The sequence below is a fragment of the Tetrahymena thermophila genome (genome assembly GCF_000189635.1).
Source record: "Tetrahymena thermophila SB210 genomic scaffold scf_8254716, whole genome shotgun sequence".
Lineage (NCBI taxonomy): Eukaryota > Ciliophora > Oligohymenophorea > Hymenostomatida > Tetrahymenidae > Tetrahymena > Tetrahymena thermophila.
In genome coordinates, this window is record NW_002476481.1 from 902,079 (window position 1) to 928,816 (window position 26,738).

At 22.0% G+C, this 26,738-nt stretch overlaps 6 protein-coding genes across 6 annotated transcripts; 3 read left to right on the forward strand and 3 right to left on the reverse strand. All coding sequences in view use genetic code 6, as the record gives it.

The window, feature by feature from the left end:
* Positions 1–670: 670 nt before the first annotated feature.
* Positions 671–3,207, reverse strand: TTHERM_00105450 (2-oxoglutarate dehydrogenase complex protein, putative; the record flags this gene model as incomplete). The annotated part of the gene is made up of 7 exons (XM_001012295.3): positions 671–785; positions 868–1,079; positions 1,167–1,294; positions 1,348–1,608; positions 2,015–2,371; positions 2,662–2,730; positions 3,051–3,207. The coding sequence occupies 7 exons, from the start codon at positions 3,205–3,207 to the stop codon at positions 671–673; spliced, it is 1,299 nt and encodes a 432-aa protein (XP_001012295.3).
* A 1,673-nt stretch (positions 3,208–4,880) lies between these two features.
* TTHERM_00105460 (transmembrane protein, putative) lies at positions 4,881–7,337 on the forward strand (the record flags this gene model as incomplete). The annotated part of the gene is made up of 11 exons (XM_001012296.2): positions 4,881–4,916; positions 4,974–5,023; positions 5,083–5,172; positions 5,349–5,438; positions 5,686–5,775; positions 5,839–5,928; positions 6,048–6,137; positions 6,328–6,417; positions 6,527–6,810; positions 6,941–7,030; positions 7,150–7,337. The coding sequence occupies 11 exons, from the start codon at positions 4,881–4,883 to the stop codon at positions 7,335–7,337; spliced, it is 1,188 nt and encodes a 395-aa protein (XP_001012296.2).
* A 729-nt stretch (positions 7,338–8,066) lies between these two features.
* Positions 8,067–8,663, reverse strand: TTHERM_00105470 (chaperone DnaJ; the record flags this gene model as incomplete). The annotated part of the gene is made up of 1 exon (XM_001012297.3): positions 8,067–8,663. One exon carries the CDS (start codon positions 8,661–8,663, stop codon positions 8,067–8,069), a length of 597 nt encoding a protein of 198 aa, XP_001012297.1.
* A 1,586-nt stretch (positions 8,664–10,249) lies between these two features.
* Positions 10,250–13,073, forward strand: TTHERM_00105490 (hypothetical protein; the record flags this gene model as incomplete). Its single annotated transcript, XM_001012299.2, has 2 exons — positions 10,250–11,565; positions 11,663–13,073. Exons 1-2 carry the CDS (start codon positions 10,385–10,387, stop codon positions 13,071–13,073), a joined length of 2,592 nt encoding a protein of 863 aa, XP_001012299.1. The 5' UTR covers positions 10,250–10,384.
* A 530-nt stretch (positions 13,074–13,603) lies between these two features.
* TTHERM_00105499 (cyclic nucleotide-binding domain protein) lies at positions 13,604–19,255 on the reverse strand (the record flags this gene model as incomplete). The annotated part of the gene is made up of 17 exons (XM_001471211.2): positions 13,604–13,700; positions 13,872–13,961; positions 14,254–14,343; positions 14,673–14,762; positions 15,047–15,136; positions 15,325–15,414; positions 15,522–15,611; positions 15,911–16,000; positions 16,225–16,314; positions 16,438–16,527; positions 16,806–16,895; positions 17,213–17,302; positions 17,733–17,822; positions 18,153–18,242; positions 18,535–18,624; positions 19,110–19,159; positions 19,217–19,255. The coding sequence occupies 17 exons, from the start codon at positions 19,253–19,255 to the stop codon at positions 13,604–13,606; spliced, it is 1,446 nt and encodes a 481-aa protein (XP_001471261.1).
* A 2,713-nt stretch (positions 19,256–21,968) lies between these two features.
* TTHERM_00105520 (CGMP-dependent kinase 9-1) lies at positions 21,969–26,046 on the forward strand (the record flags this gene model as incomplete). Its single annotated transcript, XM_001012302.2, has 9 exons — positions 21,969–22,058; positions 22,275–22,444; positions 22,543–22,637; positions 22,765–23,001; positions 23,659–24,158; positions 24,212–24,616; positions 25,063–25,486; positions 25,545–25,777; positions 25,849–26,046. The coding sequence occupies 9 exons, from the start codon at positions 21,969–21,971 to the stop codon at positions 26,044–26,046; spliced, it is 2,352 nt and encodes a 783-aa protein (XP_001012302.2).
* Between the last annotated feature and the right edge of the window lie 692 nt (positions 26,047–26,738).

Consider the following 26,738-nt stretch of genomic DNA (forward strand, 5'->3'; position numbering starts at 1 on the left):
AAAATGATAATCTATATCATCTATATGTTTAAAAAATAATATAAAAAGATTTCAAAATCAACTTGTATTCTTGATTAAAAAATTATTTGAGATTGCTTTTAAAGAATTTTAATTACAGTTATTTTTTTAATCATAATAATTTATTTGAAAATTTTAAAGATAATTTTATATTTTTATTTAGTCTTAAGAAATGATTTTAGAACAAATAAATTCATGCTAATTATAATGTAAGAAATAAGATATAACTGAGTATAAATTGAGAAGAAACACATAAATTTTATTAACTATTCATATTTCTTATTTATAATTAATTAGAATATTTTTATTAGTATAAAAAAGATTAGATGAAAGAGATGAACGTAAACGTAAGTACGTAGGTACGTGTGTGTGAATATAGTTAATGATGATATATACGTATTATGAATGTATGAATTAATGCATTCATTCATTAATTAAGTAATTAAGTAAGTAATTAACTAACTAACTAACCGATTTATTTACTTCATCTACTTTTTTCAATATATAATTTAGTTATTTTACAATTAATAATTAATTTTGTGGTTGATGAGAAGAAAAATAGAAAATCTAGTTGTTTTTATTTTATATCTAACTATCGTTAAATAATTTATTTCTCTTTTCATCTATTTATACTTGCTATCTATTATTTCTTTCAAATTTCAAATAACAGCTTAGAGGGTTCTTCGACTATTTCCTTGATAGTTTTTAAGAAGGTAACAGCCTCTCTACCGTCAATAAGTCTGTGATCATAAGTTAAAGCTAAGTACCTATTTTATACGTTTATTAAGTGTTCAATTTTCAAATAATGCTTGATTTCAAGATCATATATTAAATGAATTAAAAATTTACATCATAGGTCTAGCAACGATTTGGTCACCTCTAACAACGGGTCTGTTTTAGACAGCGTGCATACCCAAAATAGCTGATTGAGGAGGGTTCAAGATGGGCATACCGAACAAAGAACCGTAAGTACCACCATTAGAAATAGTGAAAGTACCACCGACCATATCTTCAACGGTAATGGATCCTTCCTTACCTTTATTTCCTAAACGGATAATTTCCTATGATTAAAAAAAGAATGATTTAAATATTTATTTTTAACATTTTGAGAATTAGCTAAAAATTTTGATATTTAAAAAAAAAATTACCCTTTCAACGTCAGCAAAAGACATATTTTCGGTATTTCTAAGAACGGGAACCATTAAACCAGTAGGGGTGGCAACGGCAACTGAAATATCAACGTAGTTTCTATAAACAATTTCCTTTCCATCAATAACTATTTTTATAAATAATTTGTTTATTTATAAGAATAAAGAATAAAACGAATACCTGCATTAACGATAGGTTATTATTGGAGAGCAGCAGTAGCAGCCTTAACGAAGAAAGACATGAAACCAAGCTTAACGTTGTGTTTCTTTTGGAATTGTTCTTAGTATTTATTTCTTATTTCCATGACGTTGCTCATATCAACTTCGTTGAAAGTAGGAAGTAAAGCGTATGTATTCTAAGAGTCTTTAAGTCTTTAACCGATTCTTTGTCTCATCTTGGATAAGGGTTGTCTAGTTTCAGTTCTATTCTTTTCTCCCCATTCTAAGTTATTTATAAAATCATATTTTTATTTTGTTTATTTAATAATTTAAACTTTTTATATTTATTTATTGATTGCTGGTTTCTCGCAAATTCTTTTTTTAAGTTGCAAATGACGACTATTTCAATATTTTTTTATCTAAAATTTATATATTATTTCATTTGCTTTTGGTAACTTAGTTGTTTATTTGATTCTAAAATATATTTGATATTGCTTTTATAATATTCTTTAAAGTGTTTTATTTTTGTCTGCTTACAGCTTGAGATGTTTGCTTGCTTACTTACTTAATTGGAACTTGCTTTTTAGTTTGATTGTTTATTTTACGAAAACTAATTTACAATTTATTTTTTTTTGCTTTTGTTTTAAAATAAACCAGCTGCTATTTATAATTATTTGTTAATTAATTACGGATAGCCATTTGAGTGGGTTTTTGGGAAGCAGCAGAAGAGGAAGCAGCCTTAGGGGCTTCAGTCTTTTTAGCAGCTTCAGGAGCAGGGGTGGAGGCAGCAGGCTTAGCAGCTTCAGCTTTCTTAGGAGCTTCTTCCTTTTTAGCTCCAGCAGCGGCAGCAGCTGGCTTAGCAGCACCTTCAGGCTTTTTACCATCAGTATCAAGGACAAAGAAGGGCTTTCCTACATTAACGTTTTCACCTTCTTAGGCAAATAATTCAGTGATAACACCAGCTTCAGGAGAACGAATTGGTACTTGGGTCTTGTCGGTTTCGACGCTGCAAACGACTTCGTCTAATTCAACATAATCACCAACCTCTATTAAATTTATGTTATGATAATTAAATTTATAAAGTAGAAAAAATAAATAGAATTTCTGTTTAAAATGCTATGTGAATTATATCATTTGACATTATTTTAATCGATTATTAATCTTTTTTTTAAGTAGTCTCAATACAATAATTGATTAAATATTTATCAATGAAATCTACTTGAAAAAGCTGATCAAGTAGAGAATTTTTGAAAAAAAATTCTTTAAATTTTCTTTCTTTTTTGCTTAATGAAGAAATTCGTTAATCCATTTTAAAGATTTTTGTAAATGAAATTACTCTTCAACATTTAGTGAACTTGACCTTCAGTGATGGAGTCACCCATAGAAGGAACATTGATAGTCTTAACTATAGTTTTAATAAAACAGAAAGTTAGAATATGTTAATTGAATTAATTTATAATGATGCTATAATCAATCTTGCTGCTTTCTTGCATTTATTATGCGATTGGGAGAACTGAATAATTATAATATTATGCAATAATCAGTTCTTAAATAATAAATTGCATTCAAAATTAAGGAAGCTATGACTTAGGCATTTTTATGGCTTTAATGCTCATGACTTTTATTTTAAATCTTATCAGTTATTCTGAATAAGAAAAATTTTAGAAAAATGATAGTAGCAGTAGATTGATTTTGTGCATGTTTAAGGATTTTATGGATTCTCACTTGCGAAATTAGCCTTGCTAGTGTGAGTAAGGAGATATTAGCTCTAGAATTGCTTGATTTTCATGCTATTCTTAGCATTGACAGTGACCAAGGAGTACTTGGGCATGGTCTTGGTTAATTAAACTAAGGGCAATAATTTCTTGATGGCAGATCTCATTTTTTTCGATGCTTTTATTTTTAAAAGATTTTTTTTTCTTCTTATTTTATTTAATTATTGTTTTTGAAGGTTTATCTTTTCTTTTCTTTTTATTTTATTTATTTGCTTGCTTATTAATTTTATTTTCTTTTCTTTTCCTAGCTCTATCTAAATATAAGATCAATGAATACATCATGAAGTATAATTACTTTGATGCATCTCTAATTAAGTGAACGTTTATCTGCCTATCTGTCTGTCTCTATGCAATAAGCATGCAAATCACATATTAACTATGTGCAATTATTTTAGATAGTGTGACAAAGTGTTTAATCCATTCATTTGCATAAAAGATACATACATATAAATAATGCAATACAATACTTTTTTTAATTCATATTTTATAATTATGAAATAGTAGAAAATCTCCATAGTAGTCAAAATTAAATAAAAAGCAAAAAAGAAAGAAAGAAATTAAGATGGAGTAATGGCTCAGCTATTTTCGAAGAATGACTTTAATTTTTAACAATTTAGCTGCAGGATACAAGTGAAATCACAATATATAATTATTTAATTTAAGAGTGATGCACTTATATCTTCTATTTTACTCTTTCTTTTTATATTCTTTTTCTCTTTTATAGTTGATTATTCTTAATAATTACTCAACTATTTCGCATTTAAAGATCCTAAAAGAAATTTCCTTTTAACCTGTCGTAAATTCTGAATTATGATATCACAATATTGCGAAATTTCATTAATCATCATTTTTACTATTTTTGATATTAGGTATCTTCTATTTTAATTACCTTTTATACTACTGCCCATTTTAACTAAACAATTTCTTAAAGTAAAGAGAGCTAAAAAATTACATTTTACAATATTTTTCTGACACAAATTTATTTTTTATCTGAAACCATCTCATTTTTATTTTTTCATTATTATTTTTTCAAAGTATTTTTTTCTAATTAAAATATTATCACAAAAGCTGCATTTTTTAATTACTCAAAATAAATATTATTTATAATTATTTAAAAATTAAACAGAATTTATAATTATTAAAATTGAAGCATTTTTAAATCAAAAAGTAATATTTAATTCAAATAACAATAGTCTTTACATAATAAAAAAAGTTATATTAATTAAGCGTATCAATTTTCAACACCATTCAAAAATTAAGTGAATATATCTTTTGGTGAAATTAAATTTAGCTGTCAAAAATTTTTTGTTTTTTTAATGTAAATTTTTTTGAATAAAAATATTATAATAACAAATTATTGTCAAGCTTATCAAATTGTTTTAATATTTAAAAATATAGCATTATCACTTTAAAATTTTTATTCTACTATTCTAAAGTTAACTAATTTAGTTAGTTAATAAATTAACACTTCATTTGATTTGCAATCGAAATGTCAAAATATAATTTAGCTATATATAATCCTAATCAATTTTTTGTATCCATTTTTATTTTTATTATTTAAAGAGATTTAAAATAAACTTTGATGAAATTTATTAAATAGATTTTTACATTTATTTTAGTTCCTTAAAAAAATGTCTTATTTTCCTTCAATTTAGAGTAAACTAATTATAATTAATTTATTGATAGATTATTAATCAGATTATCTTTAAATCCAAAATAAATTAATTATTTTATAAAATTAAAAAAAAGTGATATAAAAAAAGTAAAAAATAAATAAAAGATGCAAGAAAGTAGCGTTTTTGAAAAACTTGAAGATGTACATTTATTTTTATAGATTTAATTTAATCTAAAGTATATTCTTTTTATTAAAAAGTTCTTAAACTCATCTTTACAGTCTCATACTGATATAGATATAAAATTAATGTAATAAATTATTATTTATTTTATGCTTAGAATGTTAATTTACTTATTTAATATCAAAGGCTTTGCGAAATAGGAATCTAAGGAATATAAGCCTTAAGTAAAGCTTTGATATAATGCACTAACCTTTAGAGCTTGAGAATCTATTTTTTGTAAATAAGTTAATTTTATTAGATTTTGAGATTTTGGGCATTCCTACTATTTATTATTTAAAATCTAAATTAGGTTTCATATTTCTTTATTAAATTATTTATTTTATCAAGGAATTGCCTTTTCTAAACTTTAAAGTTTTTTTAATCTAAAATATACTAAATTATCTTAAAAAAAGAAAAAACAATTTTGGCGCTTAAGGGGTAGCAGAATTAGGTTAGGCTTTAGCAAAGTGCATCAATTTAAAAACTTTAATAATTTCGTTTAAGTAAAACTTTTAATTTCTCACAAATAATTAATTATTAAATAGTAGATTTGATATTTACTTTCTTACTTCTTTTTCACAAATAAATTTTCATTTCTTTTTAATAATTTATATAAAAAAATATGTAAAATTTTAATTAGATTTTTTGCTATATCAATTAAAAAAAAAAAAAAATTTTATTTTTTGGGCTAAATTACTTACTTATTTTTAAATTTACTTTAATTTTAATAAACTTATTTTATATAATTAGCTAAAATCAACTTGGTTCCTTAGGTGTCTAAGGTTTATGCTCTGGTTTAGCATCTTGTCAAAATTTAAATGACTTTATTCTTTATTTTTAGTAATTTAGTGAAATACTTCAAATTTAGTAATAAAAATGATATCTAATTTACCTTAATTAAAGGAATGACGAAATAGGTATAGCAGGAGCACAATAACTAGGATTATCTCTACCAAACTGTTAAAATCTAACTTATATGACACTTAAATTATAGTAAATTGAAATTCTTTTTAATTTTCATAAAATTATTTTAGCAAGTTATCACTTAAGAAATTTTAAAAATTATTAAAATTACTATTTGGATTAACCATTTTAATAATTTAAATGTATAGTAACAATCATATTAACGATGATGCTGCATAATACTTAGGTTCTTCTTTATCAAATTTCCCTTAACTTAAGCTTCTAGAACTTGATTTAACGTAATAGTATTTGTGTCATAATTTACCTTTTATCATATTTATTGAATTTATAAAGCAAGCATAATTAATAATTTTATTTTGAACTAAAAATCCAAAATGAAAATTGAATAATTTAATTCATTTTCTTTTGTAATTATTTTTTGCTTTAATACTTACAAATCATTTTCAAACCTTTTTTGTTAATTATAAGTCTTAACGATATTGGAGATAAAGGTATATCTAATATGGGTTCTGGATTAGCTAAGAGCGCTAGTCTTACAAATTTAACTCTTTAGCTTAAGTAAAATTAAATTATTCAGAAAATGAAACAAAAATAAAAAATTAATTAATTTTTTTATTAATAAAACATTAAACATTTTTTTGAACTTTTTAATAATATATTAATTAAGCGAGAATAAATTTACATCTGAAGGTTTATCTAATTTAGGTTATGCTTTAGCTAAATCCACCAATCTCTCTACTTTGTCTATATACATTTAGTAAATAATAATATTTTAATAACTAATTTAATTATTTTAACTATTATTTAATTTAATAATTAATTTATCTTGTCTCATTATTCTAATTGGCAATTATTAAAAAGTGGTACATAAATTGGAGCAACTGGTATATAAGGTTTAATTTATGGTTTATCGCAATCTGCTAAACTCTCATACCTTTTTTTAGACCTAAGGTTTAATTTTTAAAAGCTTTTACTTTATTGATTTTACTTTTCAAATTATGTTAATTTTTTCCAATTCTTGTTTTATATATTGTTTTAAATATTTTAAATTATTTATCAACAAATTTATAATATTATAAAGAGAGAATAACTTGGGAGATTAAGGAGCCTATAATTTAGGTTGTGTTTTATAAAATTTACGAAAACTTTAAATTTTGCATCTTATGTTAGAGTAAATTCTTTGAATATTATTTACAATATGTGTTTTTTATTTAAAATAAATAGCTGATAAAATTTTTATATTATTATTACAAAATAAATTTAATTTATTATTTTATTATTAAATAACAGCTTCAACTAAATTAGCCAATAAAGTAAAAAAAAGCTAGTAACAAAAGTAAAAAAACTCTAAAGCTTAATTGAATAGAGAATAGATTGCTTTTGACTCACATTCATATTTGGCATATTAATAAGCTATTTAATATTAAATTATCAAAATTAAATGTTATTTTAAGTATGGTATTTTATAAATAAATTGAATTGTTTGTATTTTTATAAATTCTAGTTTTCTTAAAATATTTGAACAATTTTTAATTTTCTATTTCAAACCCTAATTAATAATTTAAACAAATTTATACTTTATTAAAATCAACATATAAATAATATAAAGAGTTATTTCCTCTTAAATAAAATTAAATCACTTAAATAGATATATCTATGTAAGTAAGTATTTATTTAATCATAAAGAAAAACTACCAAAATACTTGATCTAAAATATACTTTGTTCTTTCTTTTACTAAAACAAAACAAAACAAACAAAAAAACAAAAAGATGGAAAGACAATAAATTACATTTTTAAAACTAACTAACTAATTTATTTATTTATTTATTTATTTATAAAAGATAGATATAAACTAAACAGAAATAACAATAGCTGTTTGTAAAATTATCCTGCAATATATTTTTATTAAAATAATTTGTTTGATTGCATGTCAATAATAATATATGAATGAGTTCTATAAATGACAGTAAAGTAAGAAATTTGCTTACTTATCGCTTGAATTCTAGTTTAAAGTTAAAATTTAGTTAAAAATAAAAGGATCCAATTAAAATTCTTATTCAAACAGGTACACAATATTTTTAAGAGTTTTGCATACTCTATTTGATTGTTTGTTTTCTTGTTTTTTTGTTATTATTTAGTTTAGTAAAAGAGAGCAAATTTCATAGAAATAAACATATTAAAATTGAAGGATCGTATAAGATTTTAATCATATCATTTGCACATGCACCAAGTTGCCAAAAAGCTTAATTACTAAAAATATTATAGCTCCATAAATCAAAATATCGCTGAATCCACCTCCAAATAGTAAAGAAGATAGTTTATCCTTAATCCAACCAAACTTAGATGTACTTGAAGGCTAATATGAACGTTTTTTATTTTGATAGTAGCTTTAGTAGCTCTAAGAATGTCTCTTCTAGAAGAGTTCATTCCACTTCTTTTTGTAATTTTATTGTTTTACTTATGAATTTTAGTGATAGCCATAGTTTTGGTATCCCCAATTTTAAAAATTAAATTGATTAGATCTTTGATTTTATCTGTCAACTTCATCAAAGTATTTTTATTTTGAAGTCGGGTTAGACAAAATTTCGTAGGCAGAAGTTATTTCTGAGTAGACTTCTGCTGCCTTTGGGTCTTTATTTATGTCTGGATGGTATTTTTTAGATAACTCTCTGAATTTCTTTTGAATTTATTCATCAGTTGCTGTTGTAGGCAATCCCAAAACTTTATATGGATTCTTTTAATTAGCTAAGATGAATACAGCTGCGTTAAAGAAAACCAGCAAGTGGATCAGTCTTATTTTCATATTCCTAAAATCTAATTTTTTATTTATTTGTTTATTTCTCTGAATGCTTATTCTTGCTTTTAAAGTGTGATTAGGTCTTTGAACTTCGACTTCTTCCTTACTTATTTATTTATTTAATTGCTAATTAAATGATTTGTTCAAATGCAATATTTAATTATCAATCAATCTATTTATCTTAATTTAGATTTTATTTATTTATTTTCTTTTTAAAAATTATTCAAATTTATTAATTTATTTCTTAAAAAAGTTAAAATCTCTACTAATATGTATGTTTTTTCAACCCAATTTTAACTATTTATAAAATTTAGAACTACAATACACGTTGAAATTTTTCATTTATTCTTCTTTTCTATCAAATTCATTCTAAATTTATTAATACATAACAAGACTGATTGATCGATCATCTTTTTTAAATTGAATCTACAATTTTGGTTTCAAATCAGCATGTGAAACTCATTTAATAATTAATTTACATTAATTTTCATACTATCTACTCCATTTAAAATAATATTTCTAAACACTATTTTAGAACTTACCTTCCTCATCTATTAAAAATAGATAATATCAATATTAATTTGTTATAAGACTCAGCTTGTTTAAATTACAGATGTTATAAATGTAAAAACAGTTTACAAAGTAAAGTAAAAATAAATATTTTTGCATCATCCATCACCTTAAGTATTTTTAAATATAATTATCAAAATCAAAAGTAGCAAATCATAAATTTTAGAGGAATTTCATTCTTTTATTTAAAAATTGTTTATTATAAAATGTTTAAATATCAATAAATTGACTGTTTGTTAATATTCGTTATAATTAATTTTATTTTAAAAACTTTCTATTTCTTTTCGAATTATATTAAATTGAGCTAAATTTAGTAATAGAAATTTATTTTTAGTAAAATAAACTTTAAATCAAAAGGCAAAATTTTAAAACTGATGAATTTATTAATATTAATTAAGCAGCTTAAAAATAAAAATATAGCTTTTAAAATGATTACAAAATAAATCTTTTAATTTAATATTTTAATGAAGTGTTTCAAATAAAATTTATAATAACTTTTTATAAAACTAAATATATTTAAAATTAAATGACATTTAATCTTTAAATTAATATCATATATTAAATAGTTTATTAATTTATTTATTCTAAGTTGTATTATTGTTCTAAGATATAAGTTATTTCTCATATTTAACAAAAATAAATTCTGTTATTTTATAATTTTATTTTTCAGGTTATTTTCATTCTTTAATCAAAATGTCTTCCTTAGAGATTATGATTTTGGTCATCTAAGTCTGCAGATTTCATATTTATATTGCCATTATTTTTTTCACACTCTTCGTTATTCTAAATTTTTCTTAATTTATATTTATTTATTTATTTATTTATTTATTTATTTATTTATTGGATTAAATTAATGAAATATTTTAAAAAATAATAAATCAAAAACTTTTTAAATTAGAATAAATAAAATAAAGATATTTAACGTTACAATCAATAAAATTAACAGATATATTAAAGCTTAAAAATTTTAGAAGTTCATATTGATTTTGTTAAATAAAGATTAATTGTGGATATTAGTTACTTTACTTAACTTAGATTTCTATTAATTTTATAAAATACCCTAAAAATAAGAAAAAAATAAATACATAATAAGTAGGAATTGCCTTAATAACAACAAAAATTATTTTAACAAATTTGGTTTTAAAATAACTTCTAAAATGTCTGTTTAGAAGAAATACTCTAATAAATGTGAAGGAATTAATAAAGCTATGTAAAATGATTTTACATAAAACTACTAAAGCATTTACAACAGAGAGGATTTTACTTTAACTGAAATAGTTGATATGGAAAAATAAATTCAAAGACTCAAAATTCTTTTTGAGTTTTTTGATATATGGGAGTCGGGACTTGCATATCGGGAGTAGAAAGAGGAAGAACTAAAAGAGAAATTTAGGCAGAGCGAACAAGTTTCATTTTGTCAATTAGAAGAAGAGTAAACAAATAGATCATAAAAACCCTCTGGCAGAGGTAGTGAAAGATAATAAAGCAAAGGTATTTAAGATGCAGCAGAATTAGAAGAAATATAGAATTTGGAAAAAATGTTATTTGAAAGAGAAAAATAATTAAATGGATTTGAGTAGGATTTAAATGCACTTAAGCAAGAAATTGTAAAGAAAAATGCAATTGTTGAGTAAGAATTTTATGAAGTACAAATTTAGAAAGATAATTTAATTCATCAGAATTAAGAAAGTTAAAAAGATCTTTTTAATGACTAAATGTATTTGATTAAATAGTAAGAATTGGATTATTACATTAAGCAGGAAGAATCTTTGGAATCAAGGTTTGCAAGTCTAAACGAGAAAGAGTAGCAAACAGAACAAGAATAAGTGCAGCTTTAAGAGCAATGCAAGGAGATAGAAGATAGCAAAAGACAGATTGAAGATAAAAAGAAAGAATTGGCTGCAATTGAGCTAAGTATGATGAGTAAACACAACGAATTAATCAAAGAGCTAGAAGAAGCTTAAAAAAAGTTAGAGGCAATTGCTGTTTAAGTTGATTGTGTTTAAAATTAGTAATCTTCTTTATTCTATAAGGAGAAACTTGAAAATAGAGATAAGTTAATAACTGAAAACGAATAAAAACTAGCTGTTAGAGAAGATTTGCTTTAAAAAGAAATAGCTTAGTTGAAATTAAAGTGTTCCAATTTGAATATTCCTATAAATAACATCAAATTTAGTGAAGAAAGTCTCCTCAGCAAAAGATGTAACACTGATTCCTTTTTTGATTTGAGCAGCTCTAATATACCAAATCCTAAACAGATTCACTCTTTTAGAAATAGCAATAACACGACATCAACTTTTGTTTAAACTCCTCCAAATGGTTAAAATATTTCTTTCGAGTAAATTATTTACTTTAAAATCTTATTTTTTCATAAAAAATTATCATCATCTTAATAAATTATTTGCTTAAAAAATCATTTTAATTTAAATTCTTAGCTAAATGAAACTTTAGATTAAAAAATAATCTCAAGATCAAGTCAGAAGCAGGGAAAATTAGTTCAATTTAGTTCAAAACGATCAATATTGTGATGAAATCAAACTAATTAGAGGCTAAAGTCAACCTGAAAAAGATAGAAGTCCTGTTAACAATCTAAAAATGAAGCTATCTTCGAGAAAAAAAGAATTAAGTGCCTTTTTGAGTCCTACAAATTAGCATGTTAAAAATTTCGAAGCTAGTTTTTAGGCAAGCAAAGTTGAATTTGATACTTCCTAAGTAGAAGTTCACCAAAGCTATTAAAATGGGTATGAAATTTTTAATGCTCCAGCTTAATAAAAAAATATATTACATAATGAATCTAGCCCTTTATCTAATTTAAATGATATTAACAAGAATTCTTTTTCTCCATAAAACGATGACCCAATCACTTCTTAAGTGAATAATTAATAAAATATGAATTTAAGCAGTTCAGTTAAACAGGTAAATGTACTAAAATAAGAAAATTATATTCATCAAGCAAACGTAATTCAATAAGAATAATATATTTAAACAAGAAATTAATCTAATTCAAATCAATATTAACTAAATCATAACAAAGTTATTAGCTAGTAATAACAAAATTAAAATATTGGTTCACAAAATGAAACACAATCACATTAAAGAAGTGGAAGCATTACTATGCAAGAAAAGATCCTTCAATAAATGAAACTGAATCAATCATCTTCTTCAAAAATACCTTAAAAAAGAAATTCTGTCAGCAATAAAAACCAAAGCTAATCAGAAACCAAAAGTTAAATAATAATAAATTAGTAAAAACTTAACAAAATAGCACTGCCTTAATCACAAAACATAGGAGCTGAATTAAAAGAAAAAGTTTCTGAAATGACAAACAGCTAAAAAATAAAAAATAAAATACTTAAATTGAATTAATAAGAAAATTAATTTCAGTAAACAGAGTAATAATTTACCTAAAATTAAAAAGACTTTGCATTTAACAACAATAAAGAAAAGACAAATTTATTTTCATTTAAAAAAATTGACAATAACAACTAAAGCCAGGCAAGCATGAATTCATCAAGGCGATATGAAAAAAGCTCATAACCGAACACAAACAACCATAACAGAACTTTTTCTTTTGCTAATGTTGGAACAAGTCAAGAATTAATTTCAGGAAGTGATATATCTTATTAATAATCTTTATCTAACTTCTTGAAAAATTCATCTAACAATACAAGTTTTCAGCCACCTCTAAAAAACAATACCAAAATTAATACCAATTCTTCACTAATGTCTGAAAGAAAAAATTCGCAAAGAGATGAAAATGTAGATCCTAAAAATCAAATTTCTTTTAGTGGGCAAAAAATTAGACAAAATTAAATAAACAATTAATAATTTTTTAATTAAAATTGAATAAACAAATAAATTAATTCTAAAAAAGTGCTTTAAAAATGGAATCTATTTTTGTAACTCAATAAATATGACTTCTATTAATAATTTTAAGTTAATAAAGGAATTTAAATTAGTTATTTAATTTTCATACATCAATTAATATCTTAATTTATTTTAACACTTTAAAATATTTTATAAAATTAATAAGAATTTGCCTTAATTTAAAAAATGCAAACTTTCATTTTAAATAAAAAAGATCTTTTAAAAATAAAACTCTATTTAACTTTCTAAATAATTAATTTTCTAAACTAATTTTGCTTTCTAAAATTTAATTTTGAATTTTTTTAAAAATATTGACATTTTTTAAAATTAAGGAGGTTAAAATTTACAAATAATTTATTTTTTGATCCTGTTAATAGAAGAGAAAATACCATATGTATTTTAGGTTAAATTATCTTATTACAAACTATTATATAGTAAAATATATTATTTTCTATTATTCATATATTTTGTATTTATTCATTCTTTTTCACCACTTGCCTGCTGGCATATCACCATAGGAAATTTATTTCATAGACAACTAAACTTTTTGATTTAAGACACTTGCTTTTTACTTTCAATTCTTATGATTAATCGATTTTATTTCCACTATTATATTAAATTAAAATAAAATATTAAAAAAACATTAGCAGAAAATTAAAAGAAAAGATAAATAAATCATATAAAAATCTAATAAACAAATTAAAAGAATTTTATTGTTTTAAATTAAATTTTATAAGTAAAAAATATCACAATCCAAAACAAATAAACTGAATTTACCGAAGTGAAAGTTTCAAATTTGAGAGTCTAATGCAATTTGCTAAAGCAGAACTGAAGCCTGATGCTCCTATTTCGCCAATTTGATTGGATCTTATTAAATATTGAACAAAATAAATAATTAATTAGTTATTTAGTAGGAAAAAATGAAGAGAAAATATGAAATAATAAGAAATGAATGAATAAATAATAATAGCAAATGATAAAAGAAATAAAAAATGAGTTAAATTAAGAAAGTTAGAAGAAAAATAAATAAATACAAGTAAAATAAAAAGAAAATTAAATCAAATAAAAAGCTAATAAGCTAATTTAAAGAGTTTTATTGTTTTAAATTCTATTTTATAAGTAAAAATATCATAATCCAAAACATATAAACTGAATTTACATAAGATCGAGTGTCAAATTTGAGAGATTAATGCAATTTACTAAAGCAGAACCTAAATCTGAAGCACCTATTGCACCAATTTAATTCCTACTATTTTAATAATAAAGAAAAAATATATAATTAATTTGTTATTTAGTAGGAAAAAATTAAGAAAAAATATGAAATAGTAAGAAATTAATTAATTAATAAAAGCAAATGTTAGAAATAAAAAAATCAATTAAATGAAGAAAAAAAAGAAATAAAGAAAGATAGATAGATAGATAGATAGATAGAAGAAAAACAAATACATTTTCAATAAAAAAGAAAAAGAAAAGTAAATCAAATAAAAAGCTAATAAAAAAATTAAAATAATTTTGTTGTTATAAATTCAATTTTATTGGTAAAAATATCACAATCCAAAACAAATATCCTGAATTTACCTAAGACCAAGTGTCAAATTTGATAGATTAGTGCAATTTGTTAAAGCAGAACCTAAGTCTGATGCACTTTAATCACCAATTTAATTATCGCTTTTTAAATATTGAAGAAAAAATATGTATTTAATTAGTTATTTAGATTGAAAAAATGAAGAAAAAATATTAAATAATTTGAAATGAATTAATAAATAATAAAAGTCAATATTGAATATAAGAAAATGAAACGAGTGAAGAAAATAAACACAAGTATAATAATAAAATATAGAAAAATAAATAAATAAATAAAATGGTAATAAACAAATTAAGTGGGTTGTATTCTTTTAAATTGAATTTCATAAGTTAAATATCACAATGCAAAACAAATAAACTGAATTTACCTAAGTTCAAGTTTCAAATGTGAGAGATTAGTGCAATTTGTTAAAGCAGGAACTAAGCCTGATACACCTTCATCACCAATTTAATTGAAACTTTTTAAATATTGAAGAAAAAATATTGTAATTAATTATTTATTTGGTAGGAAAAAAAGAAGGAAAAATATGAATGAAATAATAGGAAATAAATTAATAAATAATAAATCAAATAATAAGCTAATAAACAAATTAAAAGGGCTTTTTTTTTTTAATTAAATTTTTATAAATAAATAAACTTAATTTACCTAAGATCGAGTGTCAAATTTGAGATATTTCTGCAATTTGTTAAAGCAAAACCTAATCCTTATGCACCTATTGCGCCAATTTAATTGGATCTTTTTAAATATTGAAAAAATATAAATAAATTAAAAGGGATATATTCTTATAAATTGAGTTTTATATGTAAAAATATCACAATACAAAACAAATAAACTGTTTTTACTAAAGATTAAGTGCCAGATTAGAGAGATTAATGCAATTTGCTAAAGCAGATCCTAAGCCTGATGTACCTATTTCACCAATTTTATTGGATCTTTTTAAATAATGAAGAAAATTTTTTAAAAAATAATTAGTTATTTAGTAGGAAAAAATGAAGAAATAATATGATTTAATAAGAAACGAATTAATAAAAACTACAATTAAATGTTAAAAATAAAAAAATGAATTAAATTAAGAAAGATAAACATAAAAAAAATAAGCATATTTACTATAAAAAAGAAAAAGAAAAGTAAATCAAATAAAAGCTAAAAACAAATTGAAATAGATATATTGTTTTAAATTGAATTTTTTTAGTAAAAAAATGATAATCTAAAACAAATAAACTGAATTTACTAAAGATTAAGTGTCAAATTTGAGAGATTAGTGTAATTTGCTAAAGTAGCACCTAAACCTGAAGCACCTACTTCACCAATTTCATTGTATCTTTTTAAATATTGAACAAAGCATTTAGAATTTATTAGTTATTTATAAGGAAAAATGAAGAAAAATTATGTAATAATAAGAAATAAATTAATTAATAAATAAATAAACAATAAAAGCAAATTTTGAAAATAAAAAAATGAGTTAAGTTAAGAAAGATAGAAGAAAAAAAAACATAACTAAAATAAAAAAGAGAAAAAAGCTAAAAGCAAATAAACTGAATTTACTAAAGATTAAGTGTCAAATTTGAGAGATTAGTGCAATTTGCTAAAACGGAACCTAAGTTTGATGCACCAATTTCACCAATTTAATTGTTACTTTTTATTTATTGAAGAAAAAATATGAAATAATAAGAAAGAAAGAAAGAAATAAATAAATAAATAATGAGATAAATAAATAAATAATAAAGTAGATTTAAAAATAAAAAAAACTTAATTTACCTAAGATCAAGTGTCAAATTTGAGAGATTAGTGCAATTTGTTAAAGCAGAACCTAAGTCTGATGCACTTTAATCACCAATTTTATTGTCACTTTTTAAATATTGAAGATAAAACATATAATTAATTAGTTATTTAGAAGGAAAAAATATGAGAAGTAAGAAATTAATTAAAAAATAATAAATCAAGTGTTGGAAATAAAAAATGAGTTAAATTAAGAAAGACAAAATTAAAATCAGCACAAGTAAAATAAAAAGAAAAAAAAAAGTAAATTAAATAAAAAGATAATATACAAATTAAATGGATTATATTGTTTAAATTGTATTTTATAAGTAAAATTTCACAATCAAAAACAAATAAACTGAATTTACCTAAGATCGAGTGTCAAATGTGAGAGATTAGTGCATTTTGCAAAAGCAGAACCTAAGTCTGCTGTTCCTTAATCACCAATTTAATTACCACTTTTTAAATATTGAACAAAAAATAAATAATTAATTAGTTAGCTAGTTAGTTATTTAGTTATTTAGAAGGAAAAAATGAAGATATAATATGTTTAATAAGAATTGAATAAATAAATAATAAAAGTAAACAAACTTTAAAAATAAAAAATAAGTTGATTTAAGGAAGATAGAAGAAAAATAAAGACAAGTAAGATAAAAACGAAAAAGAAAATTAAATCATATAAAAAGCTATTAAACAAATTAAAAGAATTTTATTGTTTTAAATTGAATTTTATAAGTAAGAAAATCATAATCCAAAATAAATAAACTGAATTTACCTAAGATAAAGTGTTAAATTTGAGAGATTAATGCAATTTGCTAAAGCAGAGCTTAAGCCTGATACACCTATTGCGCCAATATTATTGCCACTTTTTAAATATTGAAGAAAAATATGTAATTAATTAATTAGTTATTTAGAAGGAAAAAATGAAGAAAAAATATGAAAAATAAATAAATAATAAAATTAAAAATTAAAGATAAAAAAATGAGTTAAATTAAAAAAGATAGAAAAAAAATAAACACAAACAGACAAGAATAAAAAAAGAAAAGAAAATTAAATCAAATAAAAAGCTAAAAAACAAATTAAAAGAGCTATATTGATTGCTTTAAGTTATTTTAAAATAATATTTACTCCAAAAGTAAAGTTTATATAGAAGTAGAAGGAATTGAAGTTTTTATAAGCTCCTAATAAGATTATCAAAACTTTAAAAAATTTTGGGTTTTGATCTTCGAAAATTTTAATTAAATTGAATTTTATAGTCAAAATATCGCACTCCAAAACAAATAAACTATTATTACTTAAGATTAAGTGCCAAATTTGATAGATTAGTGCAATTTGCCAAAGCAGATCCTAAGCCTGATGCACCTATTTCACCAATTATATTTGATCTTTTTAAATATTGAACAAAAAATTTATCATTAATTCGTTATTAAGTAGGAAAAAATGAAGAAAAAACAATGATTTAATAAGAAATGAATTAATATAAATAAATTAATAAATAATAAAAGCAAATATTGAAAATGAAAAAATGAATTAAATTAAGAAAGATAGATAGATAAATAAATAAATAGAAGAAAAATTAACACAAACAAATACAATAAAAAAGAAAAAAAATGTAAATCAAATAAAAAGCTAAAAAACAAATTTAAAGGGCTATATTGTTTTAAAAATTTTTTTAGTAAAATTATAATAATCCAAAACAAATAAACTGAATTTACCTTAGATCAAGTGTCAAATGAGAGAGTTTAGTGCAATTTGCTAAAGCAGAACCTAAGGTTTATATTCCTTAGTCACCAATTTTATTGTTACTTTTTAAATATTGAACAAAAATAATTAGTTTATTAGTTATTTATTTAGAAGAAATAATATGATTTAATTAGAAATTAAATTAATAAATAAATAAAAGTAAAATATAATAAAAAAAATGAATTATATTAAGAAAGATAGATAGATAGAAGAAAAATAAACACAAGTACAATAAAAAGAAAAAGAAAAGTAAATCAAATAAAAGCTAATAAACAAATTAAAAGGGCTATATTGTTTTAAATTGAATTTCATAAGTAAAAATATCACAATCTAAAACAAATAAAATTAATTTACCTAAGACCAATTGCCAAATTGGATAGATTAGTGCATTTTGTGAGAGCTAAACCTAAACTTGATGCACCAATATCACCAATTTCTTCGTAACTATTTGAATATAGAACAAAAAATAAATAATTAAATTAGTTATTTAGAAGGAAAAAATGAAGAAAAAATATGAAGTAATAAGAAATGAATGAATGAATAAAAAATAATAATAAAACTTGAAAATAAAAAATGAGTTAAATTAAGAAAGATTCAAGAAAAATAAACTCAAGTAAAATAAAAAAGAAATAGAAAAGAAATAGAAAAGTAAATTAAATTAAATTAAATAGAAAGCTTATAAGCAAATTAAAAGGGCTAAATTGTTTTAAATTGAATTTTATAAGTAAAAATATCACAATCCAAAACTTATAAACTATTTTTATCAAGTCAAGGTTTTAGAAGAAAAAATGACTGACTAAAAAATATCAAATAATAAAAAACGGATAATAAAATTAAGTTAAATAACTAAGAAAATATTTTTAATAAAATGTACCAATATAGTATTAATATTCATAATAAGAATAATAATAATTATAAATTAAATATACCTCAGATTAATTTTTAGAACTTTGTGAGATTAAAGTGAAGAGTTTAAAAACTTTTTATATCAGCAAAAATAAATTTAAAGTATATTGTAAAAAAAATAGATGATTACTTCTTCTAATTCTCTGTATAATTTAATCTATTATATCATTTATTTTTTTTTTCTCAAAAATATTGAATAGTAATTTATGGGAATTTATTTAATTATAAGAAGATAAAACGAAAAAATAAATTATATGAATTTATATATTTGCTTTTAGCAAGAGAAATCACAAAAAAGTTAGTGAAAAATTTTTTATTAAATCTTAATATTTCTGATATGTACTTAAAAATATAGTAGGAACAAGAGATTGGATATAAAAGTATTGACAATGTGAACTCACTAGAATAAAATATTTTTTGACATATTTAGGTGTATTTTTCCCTAGGCCCAACCCAAAAAAATTAATTTATGTCTCAGTTGGTCCTATTGCATAATTCATTTAAATTTGATTATTTTTTGAACTTTCTTACTTCTACTTAGCTTAGCTAAAAATTATTTAATTAAAAACAAATAATTGGTATTTTGTTATACATATTTTTATCTTTTAGAATTGAAAAAGTAAGTTAAAATTAAATATTATTTCAATGTAATATCCATATTTAATCGATATAACCAAGCTGAATAAATTAAGATACTTAGTCAAATCAAGCATATTTAATTTTTTCAAAATTTATTAAAGTGTAATAACTTTAATATATTTATAAAATACAGATGAACTACCATAAAAAGATGATTTTATATTCAGATTTTTAAAAGATAAATTCATGGTTATGATTTTTTCTATGAATATTATTCTAATTTAATTTAATTATTTGCTTATTAGTAAAATAAAGAAAATTTTTTGATGGATTGCTAAATCAATAGTATTTATTTTCTATTATTAGATAAAATCAAAAAAAAAAGCTTGCAATTTAAAAGAAAATAAAATATCTGGCGCAAAATAAAAAAATATTTGGTAATAAATGTAAAGAAAAGAAAGAAAAAGATAACAATCTTTTTTTTGCTAAAAAAAATATGATTTTATGGAGACACACATAAAAAAATAGTATTATAGATTAATTTAAATTTATTATTGTATAATGGATGATTAATTTTCAATAAAGAATGAGGAGTATTTTAATATGTAATTTTTAAGAAAAGCACACGTCATAATCTTTATAGTTTTGATAATTGTAGAAGAATAATAAATCAATCTAATTTTCTTTTTATTTATTTTTTAATTTATCAGTGATTTTTAAATAGATATTTTTATTTTTTTTGCAATTTCTGAAAATTAGATGATATTTTATGTTTACCACAACTTTTTGAACAAAATCAGTTTTGCATTTTTTATTAATTAATTCGCAAATTTATAAAAATATATAAATATCCTTTCAAATTATATTTATGATTTTTTCAAATTATTTTGCATAACTTTATTGATTAAAGCTGAATAAAATATCTTAAGGTAAAAAGTAATACTTTAATCATTACTTATTGAAAAAAAACAATTCAGTATAACTTGTTTATTTTAACTAAAATAAAATTTAATAAATTTATCTTTTTTATAATAATTCTAATTATTTAAACTATTGATTAATTATTTTATCATTTACATACATTTTATACTTAGGATTTTTGTAAAAATAAACACTAAAATCTATTTATTATAAGAATTAATTGCTAAATCTTTACTCAGTTTGAAAATTGCTATTGTTTTTTTTCTTCTTTTATTTTATTTTATCTCCTCGAAAGTAATTAATAGAGAGGTTCGACTGGCATTTTGATAAATTTTGATATAAATCTAAAATGTACTTTTGTAATAGAGCATCGGCATTATTTCAATCTTATTTTTATAGATAAATTTAAAAAGAATTCATAATGAAATAATAGCATTTTTGCTATGAGAATGTTGATTAATTATGAAAACACTTGATAAAAGATTTTTTATAATGTTGATAAATAATTTAAAATTTATGATTTATAATTTTTTTTATTTTGCGAAATGTGTTAATTAATAAGATATGCTTGAGGTTCTTGTTGGAATGAGTTGTGACTAGTTTTCAGAAAATTAATTGTCTATACGATATTTATTATTATATTTGCAAAATTGGATGGAGATATTTATTTTCACAAGCAAATAAAAGAAAGATATTCAAAACCAGAAAGTTATTTTACAAAATTTTTTGAAAGTTAAGTCAATTATCTAAAAAAGAGTTGAATTTGTTACATCTAATCAATACTAATTAGTTTTTTTCTTTTTTTTGTAATCGAGCTTTTGATTTAATTTAGAATAAAATATTTTATCAGGTTTGCTAGTTTCTAAAAAGTGGTATGTATAATGAGAAATTATAAAATTATTATAAAAAGATATTTTATAGCAAATATTTTAGTGTGTAAGTCTATGGTTTAATATGAATTAAAGTGGAGATTTCAGGTAAGAAGAAGGAGAAACAAAGTTTTGATGTAAACCTAAGATAGATAGAAATAAATTTGTTAGCAATTTGTATGTAATGCAGGAAGATAACTAATATCTCAATATTTTATTTAGATGAATTGAATGAATTTTTATTGATAAAAGAATAATGCAAGCTTTTATGTATGTATGTATTTATGTATACTTGCATCATAATTCTAAATAAAATCCAATTTTTTAAATTTATGATTAAAGGATATTAAGAAAATTTGATTAATAATTAATTTATTAAAAATTATTTGATTTTGTGAATAAAACGATAAAAAATTCAATCAACAAGCTTTTACTTAAAAAGAAAAGAAATAATTAAAAAAATAAAAGAAGCAAAAACAACTGCTGAAAAAGATTTAACAATATTCATCAAAAATGGAAGATAAAAAGATAGCTTTACAATCATACAAAGATTTAAGAGTGGAGTTGAACAAAAATCCCAATAATCCTTCCACTCCTCTTGATGTAATTAAAATATTTCTTCTATTTAATCCTTATTTTGTTACAGCTTGAAAACTATTTCTTCAGTCATATTATTGTGTTAGCAGTCTTAAAAGAAGAATTTTCAATAGCAAAAAGACATAGTGAAGAATTTTTCTGACTGAATAGCAGCAATATTAAATGACTTATAAGAGCAAGCAATAAATAAGCTGTAAATTAAACTTACTTTTATAAAAAAAGAAAAGAAGAGGTAATAAAAGAGCAGCTATTAAAAATGAGTTCTCTATGGAGATTGAAATCTGTGAAAACTTCAAGAGAGTAGAGAAAAAGAAGAATTATCAAGACATTAAGTTCATTATTACATGCTTAAGAAACCACTTTGTCTTCTATAATTTGCAAGACAGCCAATTGTATAAAATTTTCTTTCATTTTTAATGTTCTCAACTATTTTTAAAGAGTTAAAACCCTTTTTAGTTTCTATGTTTAAATTTATTCTTTAACTCTAAAGGGAAACATTAGTCAATGAGATGTTCTATTGTGAGCTTTAAGAAGGTGAAACCATCATTAAAGAAGAAGACAATGCCTCCACTTTCTTCATCCTTGGTAAATAAATTAGATATTTTGCATCATAGGCGAATAAATATACATTAGATAGAAGATGATTGGATTATATTAAAAAAAATACAGTTCAATAACACTGGTCTAATAAAATTATAAAACTTTATATTAGAATAGGGAAGAATTTAAGTCAGTGTTAAGGATAATGTTAAGAGAGATATTGTACCAGGAGAAGGTTTTGGAGAGTTAGCTCTACTTTACAATGCTCCTAGAAGCGCTTCTTGCAAGGCTTTACAAAAGTGTCACCTTTGGGGTATTGATAGAGCTACCTTTAGAAGAGTAGTTGAAGAAATGATCACAAAAGAATATGAACAAAATAGAAAATTCATTGAAAACCATAAATTTTTCTGTAAAAATTTTAGCAAAAATTTAATATTATTTTCATAGCAATGATTTTTCTTAAGAAAAAGAGAAACTTCAGTTAATTATACCATTAAACATATTATTTGAATCTTTTAAAATGGCAAATAACACTAAAAAGCAAGCATATTAAAAATTTTTAAAGCAGTTTATTTAAACAAAAATTAAAGTCTAATATGAATAACTTTATTGATATGTCAAAGACATGAGTGAGTTCATTTAAAAAATGGTTTTTAAACAAACTATTTTATCATTAGCTTTTTAGTTATTGCTTCACTCCCTAATTTTTAAATCATCAGAAAGAGAAAGATTATATAAAGATTCAGTAAAAGTAAAAAAGAATATTATGATAGAACTATTTTAGTTTAGATTTAATTGATTGATTGATTATAATTCATAGAAAAAATAAAAAACAGTCAGTGTTTGTTTTTAATTAATTAATTTTTTAATCTTTTTTAAGAATCGAATTCAAAAATATAATATCTTCTTTTTAAATTCTAATTTTTTATGATGAAATATTCTTTTTATTTAATTTTTTTTTTATAAGTTGCTATGAAGTTAATTATTAATTTTTCTTTTCTTTTTTTGAACAAAGTTAATGTAAAAAACAGTTTTTTAATTTTTAAATCATTTAATTTAAATATAGAAAATTTAACTGTTGAATAGAAGAACTCAGTAGCTGGAGTTTTAATTGATCAAAAGTTTTAGAAGGACTAAATTATTGTAAGCGAAGATGATCCTGCCTCATCTTTCTATATTATCAAGGAAGGCTCTGTAAGCGTTATGAGAGGAGGTGCTGAAGTTAGAACTTTACAAGGTGGTGACTCTTTTGGAGAAACCGCTTTGCTTCAAGGAGTTCATAAAAGAGCAATGACTGTTAAAGCTTAAAGCGACGTCAAGTGCTTAGCTCTCGGTAGAGATGTCCTTACCAGAATTTTGGGTGATCAAGTAGAAGTTATCATTTATAAGAACATTTCAAAGTGGAGTCTCGAAAGATTAGAAGGATATCAAGGATTTACAAAGTCTCAAAAAGAAAAACTTCTTGACAATATTTAGATTAATCATCACAAAGATGGAGAAGTTGTCATATAGCAAGGAACTCCCATTAAAAATGCAATTATTATTCTTTTGGAAGGTTAAATCAAGGTAATTTTTAAATTATTATAAAGGATATTAAATTAATAGTAAAAATTAAATAGAAAGGAAATGATGTAGTAGCCTAAAAAGGACATGTATTTGGTGACAAAGAACCATTCATGCAAAATGATAAAAGTGTCTATCCCAACAATTTAGTTATTTTCGGTGAATAGTGTATCACTGGTAGCATTAAAATCGAGAAGTTGGTTAATCTCTTTGGAGAATCTCCCTTCGATGTTATTAATAAAAATAAGTAAGTTAAGGAACAAAGTGCTATTGAAGAATCTAACTTAAAGTCATAAGTTAATAATATGAAACTCAGTGACCTTATAGTTATTAAAAAGTTAGGTTTTGGTTAATTCGGTTCAGTCTTCTTAGTCAAGGAAAAAGGCAAAAAGAAACTTTATGGACTTAAATGCGTCTCAAAAGCCCAAGTTGTAGAGCAAAGCTTAGAAAAACACATATAAGTAATTTCTTAATTATTTAACATTGCTAATATATATAAATTAAAAAGCATTTATTTAGCAAGATTGTTTTATGAGTTTAAAGAATGTTTAAAGAATAAAGCAAAATAATTATTTCAATTCAAAAAAAAATAAATAAATAAATAAATAAGTAAGTTAGTAATCCCAAATCAAGCCTTGTATTTTTCAACTGCTTTAAAAATTAAGAAAAATTATTAGTTTTAAAAAATAATTCTAAATAAATTGCATAAAAAAGTTTAATTAAATAAATATTCAAGTTAGAGAATTTATCTAAATTAAAATTTAATTAATCAATAAACTCATTTCATCCCTTTAGATTAAATAATTTTAGATAAATAAATATTGATTTTTATTATTTTGTTAATTAAAATGATATTATTTATTTATTTTAATTAAAATTAATTTAAATTTTTTTGCAAATTAAATAGAATGAAAAGTAAGTTATGGAATTCAATAATTTCCCTTTTGTTATGAAATTCTTGCGTTCTTTCAAGGATGACAGATGCATTTATTTCTTGCTTGAATTCATATAAGGTATGGAATTGTTTGATGTAATCAGAGAAATTGGTTTACTCTCTACATACGATTCTTAATTCTACATTGGATCTCTTATCTTGACACTTGAATATTTGCACTCAAATTATATTATCTACAGAGATATCAAACCTGAAAACATCATGGTCGATCATGCTGGTTATCTTAAATTAATTGATATGGGTACTGCTAAAATTATGAAGAGCAAGGCAGGCACTGTCACTAGAACATTCACTATCATTGGTACTCCTCACTACATGGCTCCTGAAGTTATTTCTGGTAAAGGTTACAACTTCCTTGTAGATCTTTGGTCAGTGGGTAATTAATAACTTTTTAGGAGAATATTACTAACTTTTAACTTTTTAATATACTTAAGGTATTTGCTTATATGAATTTATGTGCGGTTATGTTCCTTTCGCCGAAGAAGCTGAAGATCCTTATGAAATTTACGAAGAAATCATTAAAAAAGAAATATAATTCCCTGCATACATGAAGGATGCTGTTGCTAAGCAATTGATGCTTTAATTGTTAAATAAGATTCCTGAAATAAGACTTGGAGGTTCATATAATGCATTGAAATCAAATGCATGGTTCAAGAACTTTGACTGGGTAAATAAAATTATTATATATTGCTTTTATTTAACAACTTATTAAATTTAATTTATAAAATCAAATTAAAGCACCAACTTCTTGAAAGAAAGTTAAAGGCTCCCTGGATTCCCCCTGAGGAAAGCTAATTAAAGGAAGAAAAGATAGCTCAAATAGAGAAATAAGGTATTATCATTTCAGAATAGGTTAAAGCTGAAGGAATCAACCCAGTACAAGTTGCTAAGATTAAAAATCCCAAGTACGATCCTAGATGGGAAGATATTTTCTGAGATTATTTTTTGTTAGTGAATTTAAGAAATTATTAAAAAGAAATTTTAAAGACTAAAAATGCTGGCTTAAAGATTGACTAATTATATTCAAAAACAAATAAATAACAAAAAGCAACACATTTTTTTGAGAATTATAACAGTAAATTTATAAAATGTTAATATTAAAAATAATATTACTACTCACAAATACACACCTACCTAAAATTACACACATACATACATACCTACATATATCTATTTTTATGCTTTTTATGTCTATAACTAAATTTAATATTTTAAAAAATCATTAAAAAATTTTTATTTGTTTTTAAGAATTTAATTATTTTAATTTAATAAAAATACATACTTAAAAATTAATTATCAACTTAACAGAAATTATACACATTAAAAATTTTATACATAATATAAACATAAAATAACTTCTCCTGAGTCATTAAATTCTTATTGTGATAATCTTATTGATTCTTTCACCAAAATCTTCATTTTAAGGGGTTTAACATTTTTTAAGTATTTTCCTTCTTCTGTGTCGGGATTTTCATAGCTATTTATATGATTTATAACTAACTTCTGCAATATTTCAACAAATAAATTGTACTCTGAATTTATTTCTTAATCTTAATTAGATAATATTTATTACCATTTTAATTGAATGGGTAATGAATTAGATTAGGTATAAAGGATAGAAACAAATA